This window comes from Xenopus laevis, chromosome 7L (assembly GCF_017654675.1).
Source record: "Xenopus laevis strain J_2021 chromosome 7L, Xenopus_laevis_v10.1, whole genome shotgun sequence".
Classification (NCBI taxonomy): domain Eukaryota; kingdom Metazoa; phylum Chordata; class Amphibia; order Anura; family Pipidae; genus Xenopus; species Xenopus laevis.
Window position 1 is genome coordinate 69,627,721 of NC_054383.1, and position 23,202 is coordinate 69,650,922.

Here is a 23,202-nt window from a genome sequence, read left to right on the forward strand (position 1 = left end):
CAGCTTCGCACCAGGCCCTCTCGCGCATAGACATGGCCTTTATTAATACTAAGGTACTTCCGTTTATCAAGTCCAGCGGTTATCTCCCCAGGGGTATTTCTGACCACTCCCCTATGCAGCTCAGGTTAGAATTGCCACAAAAACTGGAGCGGCCCCGACCCTCCGTTCATCCGGTGTGGTTAAACATTTTGGATAATTACAAGCAGGTAGAGGGAACCATGAAAGATTTCTTGTCAATGAACGGTGACTGTGAGGTAACGCTTCCCCTTTGGGACTCCTTTAAGACGTTTGTTAGAAATTCCTTTATTTCGCTATTTCTAATAATGATTTTTTTCTTTATTTGCAATTAAGACATACAGTACAATCATTTTTTAAACTAACAGGTAAAACGTCCTCGCCGTTTTACCGGTTTTTGGCTACCATCTCACCTACTTTAAAAGGAATATCCTTTTGTTATAAGCTATTCAATGATTCTATGGAGAAATCCCCCTCTTTCATTAAGTGGGAAAAAGATCTTGATATGTCATTTTCTCAGGAACAATGGGCAGAAGCCTTAAAATGGCCAAAAAAAGCATCACATTGCATTAATCACATAGAGATGAGCAGGAAAATTCTTCTAAGGTGGCACCTCACTCCACGAAGATTAGAAAAAATGAAAGTGTCTCCGTTAGCCTTATGTTGGAGGGGTTGTGGCTTGCAAGCGAATAGCTTTCACATGTGGTGGTCTTGTCCAATAGTAGTAGACTTCTGGAAGGAAGTAAATGTTTTGTTACGAAAGGTTTTACAGCTTGCAGACCCTATCTCTCCAGCTTTGGCACTTTTAAATATGGATATCCACCAGCTACCTCCAGATAAAGCAGCAGTACTATCTCATGTTTTAACAGCAGCAAGATTCGCTATAGCTAAAAATTGGAAATCCTCTCAGCCGCCTTCAATCTACGAGGTAATAGAAAGGGTTAACAGTCAAATAATAATGGAACAGAGGTTTTATAAGTATGTTTCAAGATCAGGCGGTAATACTTCACAATGGTTGCTATGGCTTAATCACAACAGTATTAGGGATAATGATACAACATCCTGAAGCTGATAACTCTTCCAGTACTAAACATGTCTGTCAAAGGAAGATCTCTTTCCTTTTTTTTTTTTTTTTTTTTTTAGGTACAGGGTATTGCTGTATGTATTTTCTACTGCTTTGTATAACAAATTCAATGTTTATAGTGGATACTGTAATTTTATATCATCACTTTACTTTGTAACCTTATTGCACATTTGTCAATCCAGCTAATGTTCTAAGGCTGTTTGATATATGTAAATCAATAAAAATATTTTGTTAAAAAAAAAAAAAAAAAAAAAAGAAATTCCTTTATTTCGGAAATAGCTGAATACAAAAAGCAGTCCAAGAAAGCTACCCAGGTGCTGGAGGAAAGGGTGCTAGAATGTGAAAGCCAGGCAGTCACACTCCCCTCCCCAGACAATCTTAAGAAGCTACAGGAAGCGCAGGAAAGGTATGCGCAAGACCTACAGTCCAAGGCGTTAAATAGACACTATTTTAGCAAGGTCAATTTATATGAATGTGGGCCTCTTGGCCCACATTGCTAAGTCTCATACTTCCCCTCCCCCATACCGGCCCTTAAAGACAAGCAGGGAATTCTCCATACAGAACCTGACACGGTTAAAGATATGTTGGTGGAGTTTTATAAAGACTTATATGCTAGCAAGCTCACAGCTAATGAGAATGAAAAACAACCTCAGCAAACCAACTTCTACAGAGTAGTGTTCTCCTTTACCAAGTTGGCAAATGCAGAACCTGTCACCCAGACACAAAAATCTGTATAATAAATCCTTTTCAAATTATACATTTCATAGCTGTAGTAAGCTCATTTAAAAATCTCAGCTGTCAATCAAATATTGTCTGCCCCTCCTCTATGCCTTGATTGAAGGAAACACGATTCAAATAATTTATATAGTGTGATTAAATTAATTCATTTTGCTTGACTAATTTGATAAAGGATTTTGAATAATTTCTTTGGGTGACTGGTCCCCTTTAACAGCATCTCCTCTTATCATTCTGTTTCACAATGTTGATTTCCAACAGCTGTAGAGCATGGTAGTTTATTAAAATGTTTTGATTTAAAGTTGCTTAATCATAACATTCTTTGGTTTTATTTCAGCTTGGGTAGATTCAGTATGGGAACTTGACTTTACAGAAACGGAACCTTTGGATTCCAGAATAGAAGCAGAAATAACTGAAAATGGATTGGAAACATTCAGTAGTTTGCATGAGAATTTGTTGGCCTTTGCATCGGAAGATCCGGAGAACAGCAGGGTAAATATAGTTGGTGATTTATGAACAGATTAGGTAGACAGACAATTTTTTTTGCTCAGTACAAATAATGTAATGTATTTGTATTGGTAATTTCTTATTACAAAAATGTACATTCAATATTGGTTGCATGTATGGCTGGAGACGAGCTGACTGATATCGGCAGAAGGCTTGGATATTGGTCGGCTCGTCTAGATCTAGGTTTTCAATTCAAGAAAAATCCTGAGACCTGTTTCAGAGATACTGTGAATTCTCCTTGAGAAAGGCTTTATGCCAAAATGTTGGGGTAATTCACATTCTCTGGCAAATGCATTCACTTTCTTGTGTCTCTTGTTATTCTGGTTACAATTTGGTGGTATGTATTCAAACATTGATATTGATTTGACATTGTTTTGTATTTCTAATGAATTATCTATAACTATTTCTTTTACAATACCACCTGAGTTTGTAGTTAATCTATTTTAAGTGTACAAGCAACCTAATCAGAGGTACTTTTAGCCAGATACATGAACTTCTTGTCAACTGTCAACATATTTTTAACAACATAGTTGCCTTGTGCCTAACCTCATTGTGCTTGGCCTGAAATTTTAAAGAACAAATTTAGTATGAAAATGTTTTTATCATAATTGGTTTATATTTGTTCCTATAGAGTGTATGGCTTCTGTTTTCTGAGAATGACATTTGTCGTAATTCATTGGTGGCCTTGCTCTCACACTTCATTCAAGCAGCGGCTAATAAAAAGGCCAATGCCATACAGAGGATACTTGCACTAAATGCCGCAGGCCTCTACTTTCTGCTGCTGGAAATTCCAGGTAACTAATCTATATACTGCTATTTGAGAGTTATTATTATGCTTTAATGTAGAACAAACATGCTACGCAGCATATGCCGAAAAAGATATATCCTTCATATCCGTCCCTTCCCTGTGGAGTTTTTCATTATTTGCAAATTTAAATTGTGACCTGTTCATTAAACATAATTAAGTGTTACAAATTGGGTCCCCATGTGCCATTTCGTACTTTTTTGACAATTATCTTTTTTTAGAATATTTTTTGCATTCTTTAAAATCGTTTAAAATTGTTATCTTTCAGGCAGTGTTGCCAATCAGGTTTTTCATCCAGTGCTGTTTGATAAGTCTGTAAATGCCCTAGAGAAATGTTGGCCTCGGGATCCCAATGCTAGTCGCAAAAGGAAAAAGGACACGCTAAAGAGTTCTCAAGGGGATAATCGTGGGGGCAGGAAAAGACCCAGGCCTCCTAGGAGGGATGAACAAGAGGTAACTAATTTTAGAAGAAATCTGGATTTGTCACATAATGACCTAAATCCACTGTGCATTCTTTCAGTACTTCCTTTAAGTGCTAGAATTCCTATTAACAAGTTTATTTATTTTTGTTGTGCATTTATCTTTAAGATGGAGGATTTGTCCGAAGAAGAACAAGATGAGGAAGAAGTGTATTTCTCAACTCGTGATCTCATGCATATTCGAGATTCTATATTTCTCGTGCTAAAGAACTTTTTGCGTCTTCTACCCAAGTTCTCTCTCAAAGAGAAACCTCAAAGTGTGCTGCATTGTATTCAGGTAATATTTGCAGGAAGCAGTTATTAATGCATTTCTGTGGACACCACTTCAGAGAGACACTGTGTGATGACAATGCTAACACCTTTTGGTATTGGCTTTATTGTTTAGTAAGCTCAAAACAAGCATTTATAAGTTCCTTATGCTTTTCTGCCCCACACAGTATTTATGAATTATCACAAGGCATTATGGTCATTTCATAGTAATTTATGTAGGGCTTGTGCACCTAAATACTATGTGCAACAAGCTGCTAAAATTTTAAGGGATATTTTCATTGAACACTTTCTGTTTTCACAATAATTCAGTTAATAATTTTCATCACTCAAAGACCAGCGCTCGAATGTACTATTCTAAAGAACTTTGTCTTGCGCTTTTTCTTTTTTTTTTTTAATGCCAAAAACACCCAAACATTTGGGGCCAAAAAAACTCAAACTTTCTCTGTCTTGTGTTGCCTGTTCCAATCAATAGAAGCTTAAAAGTGAGTACATTTATCCCTAATACCTTTAATAAAGGGAATTTAATGCTCCATTCACAGTGGGGAAAAGTGTGCAAGCGCTTGCAGATGGAAATGAGCCCACTGGTCTATAGTATATGGGATCTCTACCAAAACATTTTGTATTGATTATTCTATGCAAAGTCCAGGTATAATATTAGATATTGTTCCTGTAAATATCATTTAACTACAAATTTCTCATATAAACTTTTTATTACAAAGTAACTTTCCTTTCTTTTTTTTTTCTTTTTTTTTCCAGATCTTCATAAATTTGACTAGTTTTGAGAGTGTCCCACAGGAGATGCCCTTTTCTGATGCCGTGTGAGTTCAGTGTTTGACCAGACTCTGATCATTTTGTGCTCTGTTTTTCTTCTCTATCTCAAGTTGTTTGAACACACACACACACACACACTCTGTTTGACCAGACTCTGATCATTTTGTGCTCTGTTTTTCTTCTCTATCTCAAGTTGTTTGAAATCACACACACACAAATTGTTTTCTCTATAGTAGACCCGTGCTCTGGTTGGGGAAACATTACTATTTTGCGAAAAAGGCTTGTAGTGAACACTATGCCGCCTGCACTGCGAGGGAGCTCCAGGTGTCATATTCATGCATAATGAGCAAGTCTCCTGGCTCAATAATTATGAGCACTCATGGCTCAATAATTATGAGCACACAGGTGAGCTGGAACTCTAATGCTTCCCAACATGGCTGTATTTTTTTCCCCAACCAGAGTATGTGAAACAATTTTCGTGTGTTTTTTTTTTTTTTTAGTCAACCAGAGTGCCTGGTACTCCTATTTGTATAGGCAGGCTGAATCTGTGTTTTATTCCCATAGGTATCTCTATCCAATTGACCTCTCAAACACAGATTACAGCCCAGACATAGATGTAGTCCTTAATGGATTAACTAAAATGTTTCAAGTGTTTAACAAGTCTTTGTTTATCTTTTTAATTAGTATTATGCTAAAACAATTTTGTTGGGTATCATTTTAATATTCTTTTTTTTCTTCTGTTTTTCTTTTTAGCTCTGTTAACCACATGAAGTATGTTCCCGAACTTGCATACCATGGCTTGTGGTTGCTCTGTTTGCCCATTCATGGGGAAGGGAATCAGGTATAGCTTGAATTTTACCCAATTTTTTTAAAGAAATTCAACTGTCTCTTCTATGTTTTTGTAATATTATTGTGGCTGAAATAACTGGGTTGATCCTCCACTGCTGTAGCATAAAGAGGGGAAAATTAACTAAGACCAACACCCACTTCTAAAGGTACAAGAAAACCCTGAAAGAGAGGTGCTGGGGTGCTACAGGCACATGGAAGTTTGGACTTTCCCGAGATGGATTATCCTGTAGGGCTAGGGAAAGAAAGTGCTAGTCTATGAAAAATATGAGCTGGGATAAATAGATAGGACCACCAAATGGGGTTTTACCTTAAAGTGTTTTTTTTTTTTTTCTGTGTGTACCTGCACTAAATAAATCATATGGGTCTAGGGAATGTGAATAAATGTAGTTCATGTCAAGGCCCCAAATTTTGCCAGGGTTATTACTCCTTGACCTAAGTATAAAATTACTGCATTAAATAATAGGATGGGCAATAGATACTCTTCATAAAGACCAAAAAGAGTTACCAACTGATCAAAAATCGATAGTATTTCTCTGCAAGAGAGACTTTGGAAATAATGTTATACAGGGGTTTAGTTTTTGTATCTGCTTCCATAACATATTCTTTTGTTTGTTTACAGACAGTGCGCCGCCTTTTTCAGCGCTTACTCAGTGTCATCCTGATGATGAAAGGAGGAGAAGGTTCTAATTCAGCCCTTTTGGTCATTAGTCCTCCTGTTATTAGTGCAAGAAATCAAGCTATTCGATTTATCAGGTGAGGCCCATCGATTCCAAGTACATACAAATATAAGCTGTAGGCCATTCTAGCTTGGTTCATTTAGACTGTCTTCTATCCCCCACCCCAAAATGCAAATTATAACAATATAACAGGAGGCAGAAGAGGGCTCTGCCAGAGAAACAAAGAAGACATAGCAATAGTTGCCCGGGGCTCTAATTTAGCATTGCCGTTTATTGTAAGATATGTTCATGTGAGGATGTCCTTAACTGTGCTGATCTTTGTCAGAATTTGCCATTAAAGACATGGGGGAACCAGAGAAGACACCTCAAACAGTAGATTTGGTCCTCGACTGATATTATTTTCTATCTGGCTGAATCAATAGCTGAACCGTCTCCAATGCAAGATTAAGTAAGGCGTTGTTCTGGCCCACACGTGACGCATTGTGCTGCTGACTTGATCAAGTGTAACCAATTAGAAGTCAAAATTTGCCTATATAAGGACAACTTTATGAGGCATATAGGTTTATTTTGGGAATCTACACTGCTCTGTGCAGTGACCTTAGGACCTATGTTCTTATTTTTGGGTTTACTTGTATTTTAATTATGACACATATTTACCATTCTATCCCTCATACTGGATACACATCCAGTGTATTTTTCTTGTAGGCTTTCTCTGAATATATTTTTTTTTCTGTATTTGTTTTAGTTTTTTGGTGAATGAGCTGAAAGAAGGTACAATCCCCGTGCTGAACATTTTACTGCAACATATTTGTGTGAAGGTACTATAATTTCATTAAGCTACAGTAAATATGACAACTCAAAGTGCTTCTATTTAATCTTTCATCCTAAAACACAGAAAAACATAGAGTTTTTAAAGGAAAATAGCTCAAAAACCCTGGTGGGTGCCAATTTGTGAAGTACGACAGGTTCTGTAACCTAAAATCTCAAGTACTTATACCTCCTCTTACATAACATTTTGTAATGGGCACTGTTCTTTAGAGGTGTAATGGGCTCTTCCTGCCTCCTCTACAGCAATCAGGACTCCAAAGTACAGTGTCTGCCTTTTTTTTTTTTTAGGATGCACGATGGCCTGGGATTTCAGTTTAGTATTTGATGTCATCAGGGAGTGCTTCACAAGTTGGTGCCCCCCAGAAATTCTTGCCCTTTCGTTGTTTATTATACCATCCTTTATGATCTTTTGTTACTACTATCCAAACATCCGCCATCCATGTGGTAGGAAGAATTTTTTGCCACACTCCTTCCGTGTAAAATAGGGGCATAAAATCTAGTGGGGTTCTCTTCCATTAGATTTTTGCTTAATGTTGGCTGTATTCCTTGAGAATGTAAAGGTATACTGCAATACACATACAGATTCGCTACAATGTAGTACTATATTCACTAGTTGGGCTGTTATAAATAAGATTTATTTCTGCCCCCCCCCCCCCCAACACACACATCTTTCTAAATTGCTGATACTAGCAGCTCTTTTTGTATGTTCTAGTTTCCAGATAAGGCAGATTACAGAGTTTATGCTGCTCAGGCTTTGGTAAAACTAATGGAAAATCTTCCCAATGCAGAATATGCCATTTTCATAGAATGGCTGTACAAGTACTCAAAGAATTCTAAGGTAAGTCTTTTCTCCTTTTTTTCCAGTTGGTGGTTTTTAGAATGAACAATCAAAACAATATTCACACTACCATAAGGTTAACTGAAGCCTGTTCTTCAGACCTCTAGCTGTCTAAACAAAAGTACTGTTTTGGAGCCAAACAGATGGCACTATAGTTATGTATGACTCTTTGTTCCAAATGCAGTCCGGTATTCTCTTCAGAATTTATTTAACTGCTCTACCTGAATCTATGCTGTTTATTCGTTTCTAATATGAGGTAAATAGAGCAATATAGGTCCAAATAATCAATTCAGGCGGCACTCCAGATAAATATGAGGAGGTTTATTACAACTTTTTAAGGTAACAGCGTTAAACCTGAATTGATTATTTGGACCTATATCGCAGTTAGAACGCTGGTTGCTGAGCACACGGAGCTCACAGAGCTGATTGGAGGGATATGGCTTGTAAATAGAGCAATGTTGATTAGTAAGATTACAGTGTGGTGACACCCACCCCTCTGTTTTCTTTCAGCTAGTAATGTCACTTGTCCTGTACTTGGTAATGCATGTACAGCCACTCATGTAGGCCCTTACAAAAGATAATTTATAGGCAAATACAACCACCACCACCAGTGACTCTTTGTATAACTTGATGTAATCAGAAGAATCAATTTGCCTATCTATGTGCATGACTAAACTATAACTAAATGTGCATGCCTGTAATACAAGAGAGCTATATTTTTCCACAACATCCACTTGCTCTCTTTTCATTAAATATTCTTATGAAATGCATGTATTAAGTATCTACCTAGCTTTCAATGTTATTATCAAATACACTTCATTGTTATTCTAGACTCTCTCCTCAACAGCCAAACTTTAGCGTGGGTTATATAGAAAGATCTCCTAATTACTGCCTTTGGATGTAATACAATCAAACATGTCGGGTCATTAAACCAGAAAGATTAAAATACATAATATGTCTTCTTTTGTCCCAGATCTCTTACAGAGTGTTTGCACTTGAAGTGGTGGTTGCTTTGCTAGATCTACCAGAAAGAGAGGCAGATGTTTCCTTGCCTCATGAGAACTTAAATTTTCTGCAGCATAAATTCCTGTTACAGCACATGGTATTCAGCCGTTGCTCTGACAAAGCTCCCACTGTCCGCAGTAAAGCACTTTCCTGCCTAGCTCAGTGCCTGGAAAAGAACAGCACCACTGCCATAGATGGAGTGCAAGAGCTGCTGCAGGGCAGTACGTATAAGACGACTTTTTTTTTTTAATCCGTTGTAATATGCTATGTATGATGTATCACTTAATATTTGTATGATATAGGATTCATAATATACCATATGTGACATAATATGCATGTAATATATATATATATATATATATATATATATATATATATATATATATATATATATATATATATATATATATATATATATATATATATATATATTTATATATATATATATTTATATATATATATATTTATATATATTTATATATATATATATTTATACATACATACACACACACACACACACACACACACCAATTCCAAAGGTGCACTCCGTTGACTCAGTGTTAACCTGGTTGCCAGCCATATAGGGTAAAGTATTTGCACAAAGAGCGACACTCCCAGGATTATTTCAAATGCAAGCAAACTGTGTTTATTCCACTCAAAGTTTCGATCCCCCACAGGGATCTTCGTCAGGAGATTACAGACAAAAAACACAGCTTGCTTAAATCCCAATGGTGCAATCCGTTTACTCCGCATATACCTGGGTGCCAGCAAAAATGACAAGGGAAACTTGTGCTCACCACTAATTTTTAAAAACATTAAGCGGGGGTGCAATGAGGTTGTGACCACAAATTTCACATAGACAAATACAAGAGATCCTCTGCACTCAACCCATTATCAATATATTAAGGACATTGAAACATTTTGTTTGTCCATATATTGCAATATATTTAAGCTGGCTGGCTAACTACGTCAGTCACCTCCGATTTGGCAAGTCCTACACTCAACTTATCTGATTCATTAAGAAATCAATTGCTTCATTATACCTTTTACAAAGGGACCTGCAACTTAATCGCTGCTTTAAAAGTAAAACTCCCAAACTTGGTTGCCCTTTTATTAGCCACCAGTGGGATCACCTGACTATAGGTGGAAGCTAGCTAGTTTAAAGGGAAGGGATCACTGACCCCATCTAAAAACAAATTATCTGTAAGGCTACACATTTATTGTTATATAATCAAACATAAATAAGGGAGCACCACCCCTAAAGTGAGAGAAAAAGTAGATGGTGTGCAGGGTTAAGGAGATAAATAGTAATTCGAAAGAAAGAGTTAACCCTTGAAATTGCACCACCCCATCGTAGAACCCGATAACTCAGGGAACAAAATTAAAACTTAACGATTACTAATAAATTAGATAAAAACGTTGATGGGAGCCTACCTAGAATACTAAAATTCAGTTCTATTTATTGAACAGTGGGTCAACTTTTGATACCACCCAGTTATATTATCTCCTTCTATGGAAATGGGAGGGTGCGCCTGAGGGCGAAGGGGTGGTGGAAATACCAAGGCTGGAAAGTGATGGTTGAATGTGTAGTTTAACCTATGACTCTGATTGGCAGGTTGTGTGCAACCGATTTGTGTAATTGCAACTTTACTTACCCGTCTTTTCGTACCAGGAAACTGGGAAGGTGTAAACTAGGGTGAAGGGGTGGCTGACCAATTGAGACTCATAAGTGAACTTATGCCAAGTTTGGCAGGTGGGTTGGATACCCGTTTTCTACAGACTACGATCTATTTATCTTTATTGCCACCACATTACCACTGTAGTGTTTCACTACAGATTTAATGAATCAGCCTAACATTCATCTTATGCTTTGCATTTATCGCCTAACCTAATTTGGGTTCTTCGTCTCCCTGTTCCTAACTTTATTTTAAATGTTCTCTTGGACTCACGATTTTATCTAATTTATTAGTAACAGTTAAGTTTTAATTTAGTTCCCTGAGGTATCGGGTTCTACGATGGGGTGGTGAAATTTCAAGGGTTAACTCTTTCTTTCTTTTGAATTAACATTTATTGTTATTGCTACTTAATTACTCATCTTTATATTCAGGCCATTTCCTATTCATATTCTAGTGTTCTATTTAAATCAATGCATGGTTGCTAGGGAAATTTGCACCCTACCAACACATTTGCTAAAATTGCAAACTGGAGAGCTGCTGAATAAAATGGCTAACGCAAAAGTCACAAATAATGAAAAATCAAACCCAATAGCAAATTGTCTCACTATGACCATGACGGCTTCTCTATAAACATGATGGAGTTACACTCATTACTGTGCCAAATTTTCCTGCCCTGGAAAAGATTTGTTTCCTCAGGGATTGGCATGTGATGATCCTGGGAAGATTATCTTCATTTTGGTTAGCCAATGGTTGGACACTCCTTGACACCGAGCACTTGATCTGTATTGTAATTATACTTTATATTTATTAGAATTGTATTTTAATAATGTACTTCTTGGTATTTATTAATGCAATGACCCTCTGTTTGTTCTACTAATTTATTATTCTGCTGTACAGTGCTTTGCCCTTAAAGAGTGCTATACAAATAAAAATATAAAACATACATACATACATGCTTTTACTGTTGGAAAGCTTCAGAGAGCTTTTACTTTTTTTTCTTTATCTGTTCCTGAAGACGGGAATCATTTGTTCATGATTATGTAATTATTGCATATTTAACGCTTCCAAAACAGGTCTTGTCCAGAACACATGTATTTTCTAAAAATAATCTTTATTCTGTATAGGTTCTTGCCGCACTGTATTTGGTACAAATATCACAGAAACCACAGGGAATGGCACAGTGTATGCATCGAATGCCAATGAAGGTAACTTTGTTCTTTATAGCTTATGTTTATTTTTTTTAACTAAATTTGCACATTTACTTTTCTATGCAAAAATAGTCTTTCTATCTGTATTTATGCTGTATAAAATATATGTGGCAGATGAAAAACTTAAGGACCTGATGGCAGCCTTCCACCATTAAAAAGCAATCCTCTCGTATGCATAGCAATGATGAAAACAGGATTTTTGTACTCACCGCTGAATCTGTTTCTCTGTAGTCGAAAGGATGAGACAGGCACCTAAGGGGTAAAGCTCCACCGTCTAGGAGGTAGGACACTTATATTAATTAAGGGGCGTGCCACACTGGGCTTACCCCTGTACACTGTACTAAGCCACTCAGTTTGTCCCAACTAAGAACAAGAACGAATATGTATACAACAAAACAGGCAGAACGGTGGTCCAGGTGGCTATTCTGGACACAACCAACAGGTCAAAGTCTGTTCCTAAGGGCGGGAAGCCCTGTGTCCCCCTTTTGACTACAGAGAAACCAATTTAATGGTGGTGTGCAAAAATCCTGTTTTCTCTGTCGTCTTAGGGGGACACAGTGACCTAAGGGGACTTTATATAGCAGACCCCCAAAACAGTAGGGTGGGTACGAGCCTGATTAATCTGTTTTTACACCACAGATTGTAACAGGCTTCAAGTACCAGATTAAGATCCCAGCCTGCCACTGGTGGCTGAAAGGGTGGTTTCACATGTGTCACTCTTTGTAGAAATGTGCGAATCATGTCTTTTTCTGCCAATCAATGCAAATGGACCTTTAATAAGCTAAGCTTAAGTCATGGTAAGTTTGACTCTTCACACCATTTGAGATATGTGTGCCACACTCTGTGGTATGATTTGGATGATGGTTTATGTGCCATAAGCATGGTAGTGATGACCTCTTTGGCTATCCCCTGTCTTCGCCAAATGGATGCCTCAACAGCCATCATGTCAAAGCAAACAGGCTTGGATTGCGGTGAACTACTCGTCCTTGACGAAGAAGATCTGGTCTATATTGCAAGCGAATTGGCTGAGCCACTGTTATCTCCTGGAGGTCTGAGAACCATGTTCTGCGAGGCCAATAAAGGACTATTACTGTGACTGGTGAGTGTCTGATCTTCTTGAGGACTCGAGGCAGCATTGAAAGTGGTAGGAAATTGTATGCTAGGTAGAACGTTCAGCACTGAGTCATGGCTTCCACCCCTTTCGGTAACGATTCACCACCTCTGTGAATGTCTCTGGATGAAGCTCCCATTCACCCGGGTCTAGCTAATTTCGGCTGAGGAAATCCACCTTGATGTTGGACACCCCTGGTATGTGACTCGCTGACAGCCTTTACTGAGTTGACCTCCACCCAGCCTAGGATTTGCTGAGCTTCCGTTGGCGCTTCTCTGCTGCGCGTTCCTCCCTGCCGATGTTTGTAGGCTACGGTTGTTGCTTTGAACTTGCACTGGTTTCTCCTTCAGAATATGTGCCCAGTGGGTTAGAGTAAATTTTTTGGCTCGCAAGGCTAGGATGTTGATTGGAAGATTGGACTCCTTGGGGGACCTTAGTCCCTGAGCGGACAGATTGTTCCATGCTGCTCCCCAGCCCTGTAGACTGGCGTATGTTGAAATAACATTCCAAATCGCCAAGATTGTCCTGTGGACAGGTTGTTTGGTCGTAACCACTGGAGGGCCTCTCACATTCGAGAGTAAATGTTTGAGACGGTGGTCCCCCTTTCCATGCCGATAGGATATTCGATTGGAGAGGATGTAGGTGAATCTGTGCAAACGAAACCGCCTCCATGGCCGAAACCATCAGCCACAGCACCTTCATTGCCATGAGAATTATTGGCCGTTGCAGAGAGAGTAGAGAGTGAGCCTGATCTCTGATTTTGGACTGCTTGTCTTGAGTAAGTGATACTATCTGTGTGGTGGTGTTAAATTCTAGGCCCAGAAATATCATTTGGCGACTGGGTTGCAGGTTGGATTTCTTCCAGTTGATGGACCAGCCAAATTGTTGAAATAGCTGAATTGCCTGCTCCAGATCCTTCTTGGCCTTGTTTTCAGAGGTTGCCTTAAGGAGAAGGTCATCCAGATGTGGTGTGACTGATATGCATTGCAGTCGCAGTGTTGCTGCTGTTACTGCCATCAGTTTAGTGGGGTGATGATGAGTTCAAATGGAAGTGCCACAAACTGAATGCAAATCACAGGTACTGATGGTGAGGGGGCCAAATGGGTACGTGGAGATATGAATCCTTGATGTCCAATGACATCATCTGCTGTCCTTGCTCCATTCCCCGAATAACCAAGTAAAGGGTTTCCATCTTGAATCAAATGGAGCGTATGAACTTGTTCAAGATCTAACACTGGTCTGAAGGATCCATCCCTCTTTGGAACCATAAACAGATTGGAGTAAAACCCAGAGAATCTCCCTTGCGGTGCTACTGGCACGATTACTCCAGTTTGCTCCATCTTGTTTATGCAAGCTAGAAAGGATTGTGCCCTGTTGGGTTGAGATGGCATTCTTGACATGAGACTTTCTGGGTGCGGTGGAGCTGTGAAATCGAGTTGATATCCTTCCCGTACGATCTTGTCTACCCATGCGTCTGAGTAGTGAAGAGTCCACACCTCCAGAATTGCAGTAACTTGCCCCCTATCTAATCCAACGATTCCGATGGATGAGGCGGATTTATCTGTTGTGGGCCTTGTTTTTCCAAGGTGTGCAATCCTCGTCTCCCACCTTGAAGAGAAAGTTTGAGCACTGTGGCAGACTGTTTCTCCTTGTGTAGTGTCTGGGATTTCCACAAAAAAAATTTGCCTTGCCTATTGGCTCCCGATGATCTTCCTGTATTATTTCATTTAAATAAAGCAAGTCGTGGATTTGTGTTGTCTTTTGAACAACCCTGAACTCTGGCTTTGCTGTGTTCTCTGTGAGACATTAAGAATCAGAACTACCCCTTTGATGATTCCATCCACATCGTCTTGGATGTCTCTATCTTTTGTCTCCTCCTGATCCTCCTCCCCCGAGGACCCCTCCGATAGTGGGAGTTCCCCTTCAGATTGGGAGGAAGGCTGCTCAGCAGATGACCTGTCCGATGGCGTATGGATGCAGCATTCTCCTTAGCGTCGTCTGATGTTTTTGGCCCAGCTTAGCTAAGGCTTTACCCAAATTATCTGTTATAGCTGCTATCCCTTGTAGAGAAGCTAAGTACTGCGATAGCTGAATGGCCCATAGAGGTGCTTGAGGATCTGCCACTTGGCTGGTTCCCGGATCCTGGGACGTGCCTGAATTGTCCTCATTCCCTGCTGTTGAGGCTGAGTTGCACCCTGGGGTACGATTAGAGCCCTGCCCCCTGAACAGGACCTGACAGCGGTTCCCCCTGGCCCCCAGGGATTTTTACATGGCACTTTGGAAGAGGGGTATTACAGCAGTCTGACTCCTGGCATGACTTTCCCCACTCACCCTTGTCATGTCACCGGCAAGACCTTCTCCTAATGGAAGGTAGGTACGTCTAGGTGGTCGGTATAGCCTTTTTGGGCTAGCAATGTCCCCGGTGACTTCTTCCTCAGAGGTTTCTAACCCTGTAGGAAACGGGTATCCCTGATCCTGGTATCACACCGGGTGTCAGCAATCTGAGCCTGTCTTCCTAGGACACAGGACACTTAAAAACTGAGTGGCTTAGTACAGTGTACAGTGTGGCACGCCACTTAATGTGTCCTGCTTCCTAGAGGGTGCAGCTTAACCCCTTAGGTCCCTGTGTCTCCGTAAGACGGCCGAGAAATAGGATTTGCCACTGCTTAGATACAAATGAATTGATGGATTTTCTACTTTCTAAAAGATGCACCATCCCATTAATAACAATACTCAAAATCAATCTAATTACAATATGCACTCAGGTTAGACAAAAAATCGAAAAGTCCAATAAACGAGTGGCTTTATTCTGGTTTACAATAAAACCTTTGCTAAATTTTTGATACAGCAGTTGTGCCCTGTAATAATCCTATTTAGGACACAATGGCTCATTGGATCACATGATAACATATGGTAATCAAATTCCCCAAAACTGGATTAAGAATTTGATATTTTTAAACTAAAAATTGTTGTATCTGATTATGTATGTTTTATAGTGTGTTCCACTGTTTAATAATCTTTTCATACCCTCTAGCTACAACACATCCTCAGAAAACCATGGCTACTTTAAAAATCATTGAAGTTTCAGACACTGGTGATACCCTAAGTTCTGATGGCAAGTATATCACCTTTTACTATTACTTGTAAACTTTAAGTGACTGATTTATCAAAGGTCGAATGTTCGAGTTTTTATTTAACCACGAATGAACTCAAATTACTTAGAATAGTATCTTATTTAAAGGGATACTGTCATGGGAAAAAAAATTTTTTTCAAAATAAATCAGTTAATAGTGCTGCTCCAGCAGAATTCTGAACTGAAATCCATTTTTCAAAAGAGCAAACAGATTTTTTTATATTCAATTTTGAAATCTGACATGGGGCTAGACATTTTGTCAATTTCCCAGCTGCCCCTGGTCATGTGACTTGTGCCTGCACTTCAGGAGAGAAATGCTTTCTGGCAGGCTGCTGTTTTTCTTTCTCAATGTAACTGAATGTGTCTCAGTGGGACATGGGTTTTACTATTGAGTGCTGTTCTTAGATCTACCAGGGAGCTGTTATCTTGTGTTAGGGAGCTGTTATCTGGTTACCTTCCCATTGTTCTTTTGTTTGGCTGCTGGGGGGGAGAAGGGAGGGGGGTGATATCACTCCAATTTGCAGTACAGCAGTAAAGAGTGATTGAAGTTTATCAGAGCACAAGTCACATGACTTGGGGCAGCTGGGAAATTGACAAAATGTCTAGCCCCATGTCAGATTTCAAAATTGAATATAAAAAAATCAGTTTGCTCTTTTGAGAAATGGATTTCAGTGCAGAACTCTGCTGGAGCAGCACTATTAACTGATTCATTTTGAAAAAAAATTTTTTCCCATGACAGTATCCCTTTAAGAAAAAACTTGAATGAATATTACCGACCCGAAAACTCGAATCAAATTCAACTAAACTCGAAAAAAAAACTTGTATGTCAGCAAGGCTATTAACATCTTCAAATGGGTCACTGGACCTCTGCCATTGACTTTTACATGAACTCGGCAGGTTTTTGGTGGTGAATAGTGGAATTTGAGTTGTTCTCAGGGTCGAGGTATGATAAATCTCGAATTCGAGTTCGGATTATTCCCAACTCGAGTGTACGAGTTTTCACCAACAATTCAACTCAAAAATTCGGATTTACAATTCGAGCCTTAATAAATCTGCCCCTAAATGATGCATGACTCAAGAATTAGCACAAGAGGCACATTGTCAACAGAAAATCGTTGTATAGAATTTGATCTGCTAGGCCATTTTATGGAATGCATTTTTGTGTAAAATGTGTTTTTTTTAATACCTTATTTCTTTCTGACAAAAGGTATTATTTTTACTTATGATTTAAAAAATGTCTGGCAGTATTCTATTCTATTCTTGGTTTATTATATATGTGTTAGAGCTGAGTTGCCTCTCGAGGAAACTTCGGGCCACTTCGGAAATCGAAGCTCCGTGAGTGCATTGGCGTTTTCTCATAGCAGGCGGAAGGCAGTTCGGGGAGAATGTCGCCCCGCAGAAGAGGTGATTAGTCGCCAGGCGACTAAATCTCCCCCCGAATCTGCCCGTGTGCTAAAGCCTTTAAAGTGCACCAATTATAACTAAAATCATTTACTAAGTAAATACACTATGTGAAAGTTCAAGAAATTTTTAAAACAGAATTTTGTATAATGTAAATCATCAGCTCACTATACCTTCTGCAAAATCTCCCCCATCTCCACTGCAGTTCTATTTGAGGCAAGCATCTTGGATTTCACTGGCTCCTCCTACCTATATCTTCACAGACAACTGCAGCTCTGAAATCTCACACATGCTCAGTTGAAATTCCTTGGTTGCCTAGCAACCCTTCTAAGCTATTTTCAAATCAGCCAAACTTTGTTAGCTGCTGCTCAGTAGTGCTGCCACCAGTCCGGAAGTTAGTGTGTGCCCTTCATTTGCATAATGATATCACAGCAGGGGACAAGATAGGGAAATCTCGTGATACTTCTAGTGGAGGAGTTTACTAAAACTAGGCATTCTGGGTAGAACATTCAGGGCAGTGCTAGAGTCTGAGCATGCTCATGAACTCATTTGCATCACAGTCACATTATGGACTCCGTGAAAGAACCCTTTTGACAAAGTAATTGATTTTTTAAAAACGGTTGTTTTTTTTCTCCAAGAAATATATGTAGTTTGATTAAACGTGTTTGGGTTGTTCTGGTCAGATTGTTAATATGTGTTTGATTTTGACTGTGATAGGTCACCTTTAAGTATGAAGTACTGTCTTCTTATAACAATAAAAGCAGATCAGTCAAAAATATAGATTTTTTAATATGGAAATAGGGAAACAACATTTTGCATTTCTCAGGTTCTAAACCTAAAGAATGGGCTTCTAGATAATAAATCACATAACTGTACAGGATTTAATTTAAAGGAAAACTATACCCCCCAAACAATGAAGGTCTCTATTAAAAGATAGGGAGTAAAACAGCTCATGTGTAAAACCCTGCTTCATGTAAATGAACCATTATCATAATAATATACTTTTTTAGTACTATGTGGCATTGGGTAATCATAAATAGAAAATTGCCATTTTAAAAAATAAGGGCCACCCCCTGAGATCGTACGATTCACTGTGCACACATACAAACCACATGTAAGGTCACATGAGCCAATTAACAGACAGAGTTCTGCCTTTTGCTTCCTCACTTCTTCCTGTTACAGTTAGTGTTGTAGTATTTCTGGTCAGGTGATCTGAGGCAGCACAGATAGAGTCACGAAATGGTGGTTCAAGGCAAGAGATGTAAAAGGACAATATTTATGTAAATATATATTCTAGTTTGGTAAGATTCTTTAATATGTCATTCAATTTGATATAAACTATCTGTTGCTTAAGTATTCATTTTGGGGGTATAGTTTTCCTTTAAAGATAACTTAAAGGAAAACTATACCCCCAAACAATGTAGGTCTCTATAAAAAGATATTGCATAAAACAGCTCATATGTAAAATCCTGCTTCATGTAAATAAACCATTTTCATAATAATATACTTTTCTAGTAGTATGTGCCATTGGGTAATCATAAATAGAAAATTGCCATTTTAAAAAATAAGGGCCGCCCCCTCGGATCGTAGGGTTCACTGTACTCACAAACAAACCATACATGTTAGGTCACATGAGCCAATTAACAGACAGAGTTGTGTCTTTTGCTTCCACACTTCTTCCTGTTACAGTTAGAGTTGAAGTATTTCTGGTCAGGTGATCTCTGAGACAGCACAGAGACCATCACGAAATGGTGGCTCAAGGCAAGAGATTTAAAAGGGCAATATTTACTAAAATATATATTCCAGTTTGGTAAGATTCTTTAATATGCCACTTAATATGATATGAACTATCTGTTGCTAAAGTGTTCATTTTGGGGGTATAGTTTTCCTTTAATATGTGGGATTAATTTACTATCATATTTTTGCTCATGATGTCAACTATTCATTTTTCATTCATAGCAGAAGTTCTGTAAATAAAGCAATGACACCATGACCTACATATGTAAGCCTATCTACTGGCTGTTCTCTTATTAATGTCCTATTTTTTAACAGGAAAGGAGGTGTTAACAATGCTGCGCTATAGAGCAGGAGATGAGAAGACAAATGTGAGGAAATCTGCATTGCAGGTACTATTTACTTGTCTGCCGTAGCAAAAATTGGAATTCAATTTTTAGCACTTATCATGATCTTCTACAGATGGCTCCAGCTGTATTCAGCCTTGGATGGCTAAATAGCAGTACAATGCATCTGTAAAGCCCCACTCATGGTCAGCTAATACAGTCCATTAACAAGTTTCCTAAGGTCAAGGGCAGAGGGAGAGTTGACTCGCTGCTTTTACCCCGCTCCTTTTACTCCCATCTCCATTACACGAACTGATTCTGCTTGAGTGCCATTACACATTGCGAATCATGTTGGCCTGAAAATGCCTACTATCACGTGTTTGGGCTCATGTGTGCTCCTCTGTGTGTGAATGAATGCTAGCAGATCTTATTCAAATGAATAGAGATGGGGTATGGAGCAGATCCACTTCTCTCAGCCTGAAAAATACACATGCGGAGAGCAGCAGAGCCAATACCATCTGCCCTTGGCCTAAAAATCTCATGGTATGTGCCGTCTGCTTTATTCTCATCACTCATGCTGGGTTTCCATTTTAGAAACAAAATACGAAGGATGAGGTCTCAAGTGGTATATATTGACACTTATAAAGCAGTAAGCACTTTAACTGGCTAAGGCTCAAACTATTTAACCAGACCTAATTAGTGGTTTTGGGTAGAGGGGAATCTCTCATACAGTTGTATCAGTCAGATAAAAGGCAGTTGCGTATTTGTCATTTAGCAGATAACTAGGTGAACCTGAGCCCCTAAGGGCTTCTGCCATGCATTTGGTAACCTATAACTTAAATGTTGAATCACAGGTTGACTATGCAACTATAAGCACAGTGCCGTTTGAGTGCTTCTAATTTGTATGGTGTAGGGATGCACTGAATCCTGCATTCGCCACATCCCTAGTATGGTGTGACAAGCTGTTCTTTGTAACAGCCTTATGTTATCTGATTAACCTTTTAAGTCTGCTGCAGTGATTTCAACACACAAGGGTTAATTTATAAAAGATGCTCTGCTTTACACTATTTTGTGTACACAATGTGTTCCTATTAAAATGCTTTATACCTTGCTTTTGCTCGTACTGACCTCCTGCATGTGACGATCATGCAAGTCTTTTGTCCTGCCATCATGCCACACCTTACGTGCCTGGTGCATACTGTGGCTATTCACTACCCAGCACAAAACTTTGCCCCTTCAGCTGCAAAAGCAAACGTAGGAACTTGGAGTGACTAGTACAATTACACTAAAGTAACTAAACAATAATAAGTAATTATTCAATAAATTTAAAATTCATTTTTGTATCATAGCCAGACTGGGGCAACAGATCCTACTACTGTATTAAAGCCTCCATCTGCAATCACTGGCCACTGGCAGGCTGGCTTAATACCACTTCTCTGCCATATCATCAATTCTTCAGTGTTTCAAAAGGAACTGGGTCCCTCCTCTCTGTGAAAATCACACTTGAATTTCTTGTCAGTCAGTTCTATGTCTGAAACTCAGAGATTTGCAGGAGGAGGATTGTGATCCAGCCCTTACCCTTGTACAAATCGAAATTAAATCTACCAAATTTTGTTTCTTCTTATTTAAATGTAGGTTCTGGTGAACGTGCTAAAGTGCCATTTGATTCCCTGCAGTTCGGAAGATCTTTCTACACTTCAAGACAGATGCAGGGATCCTGCAGTATCTGTGCGGAAGCAGGCATTGACTTCCTTGACTGAGCTGCTTCTGGTAATTATCTATCATTTATTTTACTAAGCACCTTTATATTTAACTCTAAGGTTAAAAAGAAAAAAATGCTGCATACCAAAGTACAACTATTTCTCTAATCAAAGTAAACATGTATGTTTGCTGTACTCAGAAGTTGCTTGAAATATTTCACATTACTGTTATCTGCTAACTGCTATTTATTTCTTATGTCTAGAAATTATGACCTTTGCACTAAACTTTCCAGGCTTGCCTTTGTTGGTTGCTGATTTTATTCAATGAAATAGTACAATTTCAAAAGTGACATTTTGTATATTAAACCTGAATTTGCCTATTTTTTTCTTACATATGTATAGGCTCAGCCTCACAGTGTTTTGATTCAGAAAGCCTGGTTGACTGGGCTGATTCCCGTGGTTCTAGATACAGAAAGCTCTGTTCAGGAAAAAGCCCTTGAATGTCTTGACCAACTTCTGCTACAAAGTATTACACATTATAAGCGCTTCAAACAAGATGACGAGAGGCAAAAATTAACATGGGACTTGCTGACACTTCTCACTTCGGAAAGCCAAGACCTTAGGTAGGAGAGAAATCTTACTATGTCTGTTCTAGGAAGATTTAAATGCAACTTAAAATTTCAGTATTAGAGGCATTCAAAGGAAATTGAAAGCAATTAATAACAGTCTTCATTTCTGGTGTGCCATCTGACAACTGAACTGAAAAAATTGTTTGGGGAAGTGCACATCACCTTTAATCCAGTTAGTTGTACTATGAAATAATACTTAAGTTATGTAAAAAACATGTATATAAAGCTGTTTTTTTTTTTTGGTTTTTTTTTTACCCATATAGCACTACATAGACACTCTGAGCAGCTGTTGAGAAGCTAAGCTTAGGGATCGTTGCAAATTATCAAGCAGAAAATGAGATTGGCCTTTAATATAAGCTGATGCTACAGGGCTGATTATTAAATTTTGAATTTAAATTTAATTATCTGTACTTTTTACTAATAGGCCTTATATTGTGACATTTATATTCTATATGTACTTTATATTGTGAGTGGGTCCCTAAGCTCAGTAAGTGACAGCAGCACAGAGCATGTGCAGTGAATCCGCAGAAAAGAAGGTGGGGAGCTACTGGGGCATCTTTGGAAGCACAAATCTTCCCTACTAAAGGGCTATGGTTGCCTTGGGCTGGTACACAAGAATTCCATAGTAAATTGCAGCACTCCCATGTAGTAATAAAACCGCCTTTATTACAATATTACAATATTACATCTGGCACAGCAACTCCCGGTCCTTTCTCAAGCTAACAAAGTATGTAACTACAAATTTGTAACTTCCTTAAATATCCACACTGACGATGCCCTCTAGTGGTTACAATGTATCAAAGTGCTTTGTTTAAAAAAACTTTGTAGCAAAATATATACACATGAATCGCTTTGGTTGCTAAATACATACATACATAATGCATTAATTTGTAACATAGATGCTAACTTACCTTTTGTTGCTTCACTTAGATAAACAAAGTAAATGTCATATTAAAACCAATTTAAAAAGTTAAAAGATGCCACACTTATAACAGAGGGTATAATTCATATTCCTTATTCAGGCCTCTGGGCATAAGGGTTCCAAGCGTTCTAATCCAACTTGCATTACATTTTAATAACTGCTTGACCCTATCACCTCCCCTCCTGGGTCTCGAGATCTGCTGCAGATCAGATTTGTGTTCTCCTATTCTTTCTTTAGCCTGTCTAGTAGTCTTTGTGGATTTATGTATATAGGACAGACATTTTATCGCATAGACTATATATGTTGATAGGCACGTGTAATAGCCTTTTATCCAAAACGTAGTGCCCTTATGTGGGTGATATACAATATCCCCTTTTATACAGCTGTTACAGTGCCTGCAAGAAAGACAAAGTACCATTTTTTACATCATGTTATGTACCCTAATGTAACGTCTTTCCTGTCCCAACATCAGCTCGTACTAATTTATCTTTCAGGGATT

At 38.6% G+C, this 23,202-nt stretch overlaps 1 protein-coding gene across 1 annotated transcript in view; it reads left to right on the top strand.

Annotated features, from left to right (window-relative positions):
• ncapd3.L (non-SMC condensin II complex subunit D3 L homeolog) overlaps positions 1-23,202 on the top strand; it is a 50,567-nt gene that overhangs the window by 3,726 nt on the left and 23,639 nt on the right. The window contains 15 exon segments of the mRNA NM_001089625.1: positions 2,172-2,326; positions 2,973-3,135; positions 3,415-3,599; positions 3,735-3,902; positions 4,652-4,713; positions 5,420-5,507; positions 6,135-6,268; positions 6,938-7,010; positions 7,733-7,858; positions 8,832-9,084; positions 11,664-11,744; positions 15,893-15,973; positions 19,445-19,518; positions 21,088-21,222; positions 21,555-21,775. Coding sequence (NP_001083094.1) covers positions 2,172-2,326; positions 2,973-3,135; positions 3,415-3,599; positions 3,735-3,902; positions 4,652-4,713; positions 5,420-5,507; positions 6,135-6,268; positions 6,938-7,010; positions 7,733-7,858; positions 8,832-9,084; positions 11,664-11,744; positions 15,893-15,973; positions 19,445-19,518; positions 21,088-21,222; positions 21,555-21,775 — 1,999 coding nt within the window.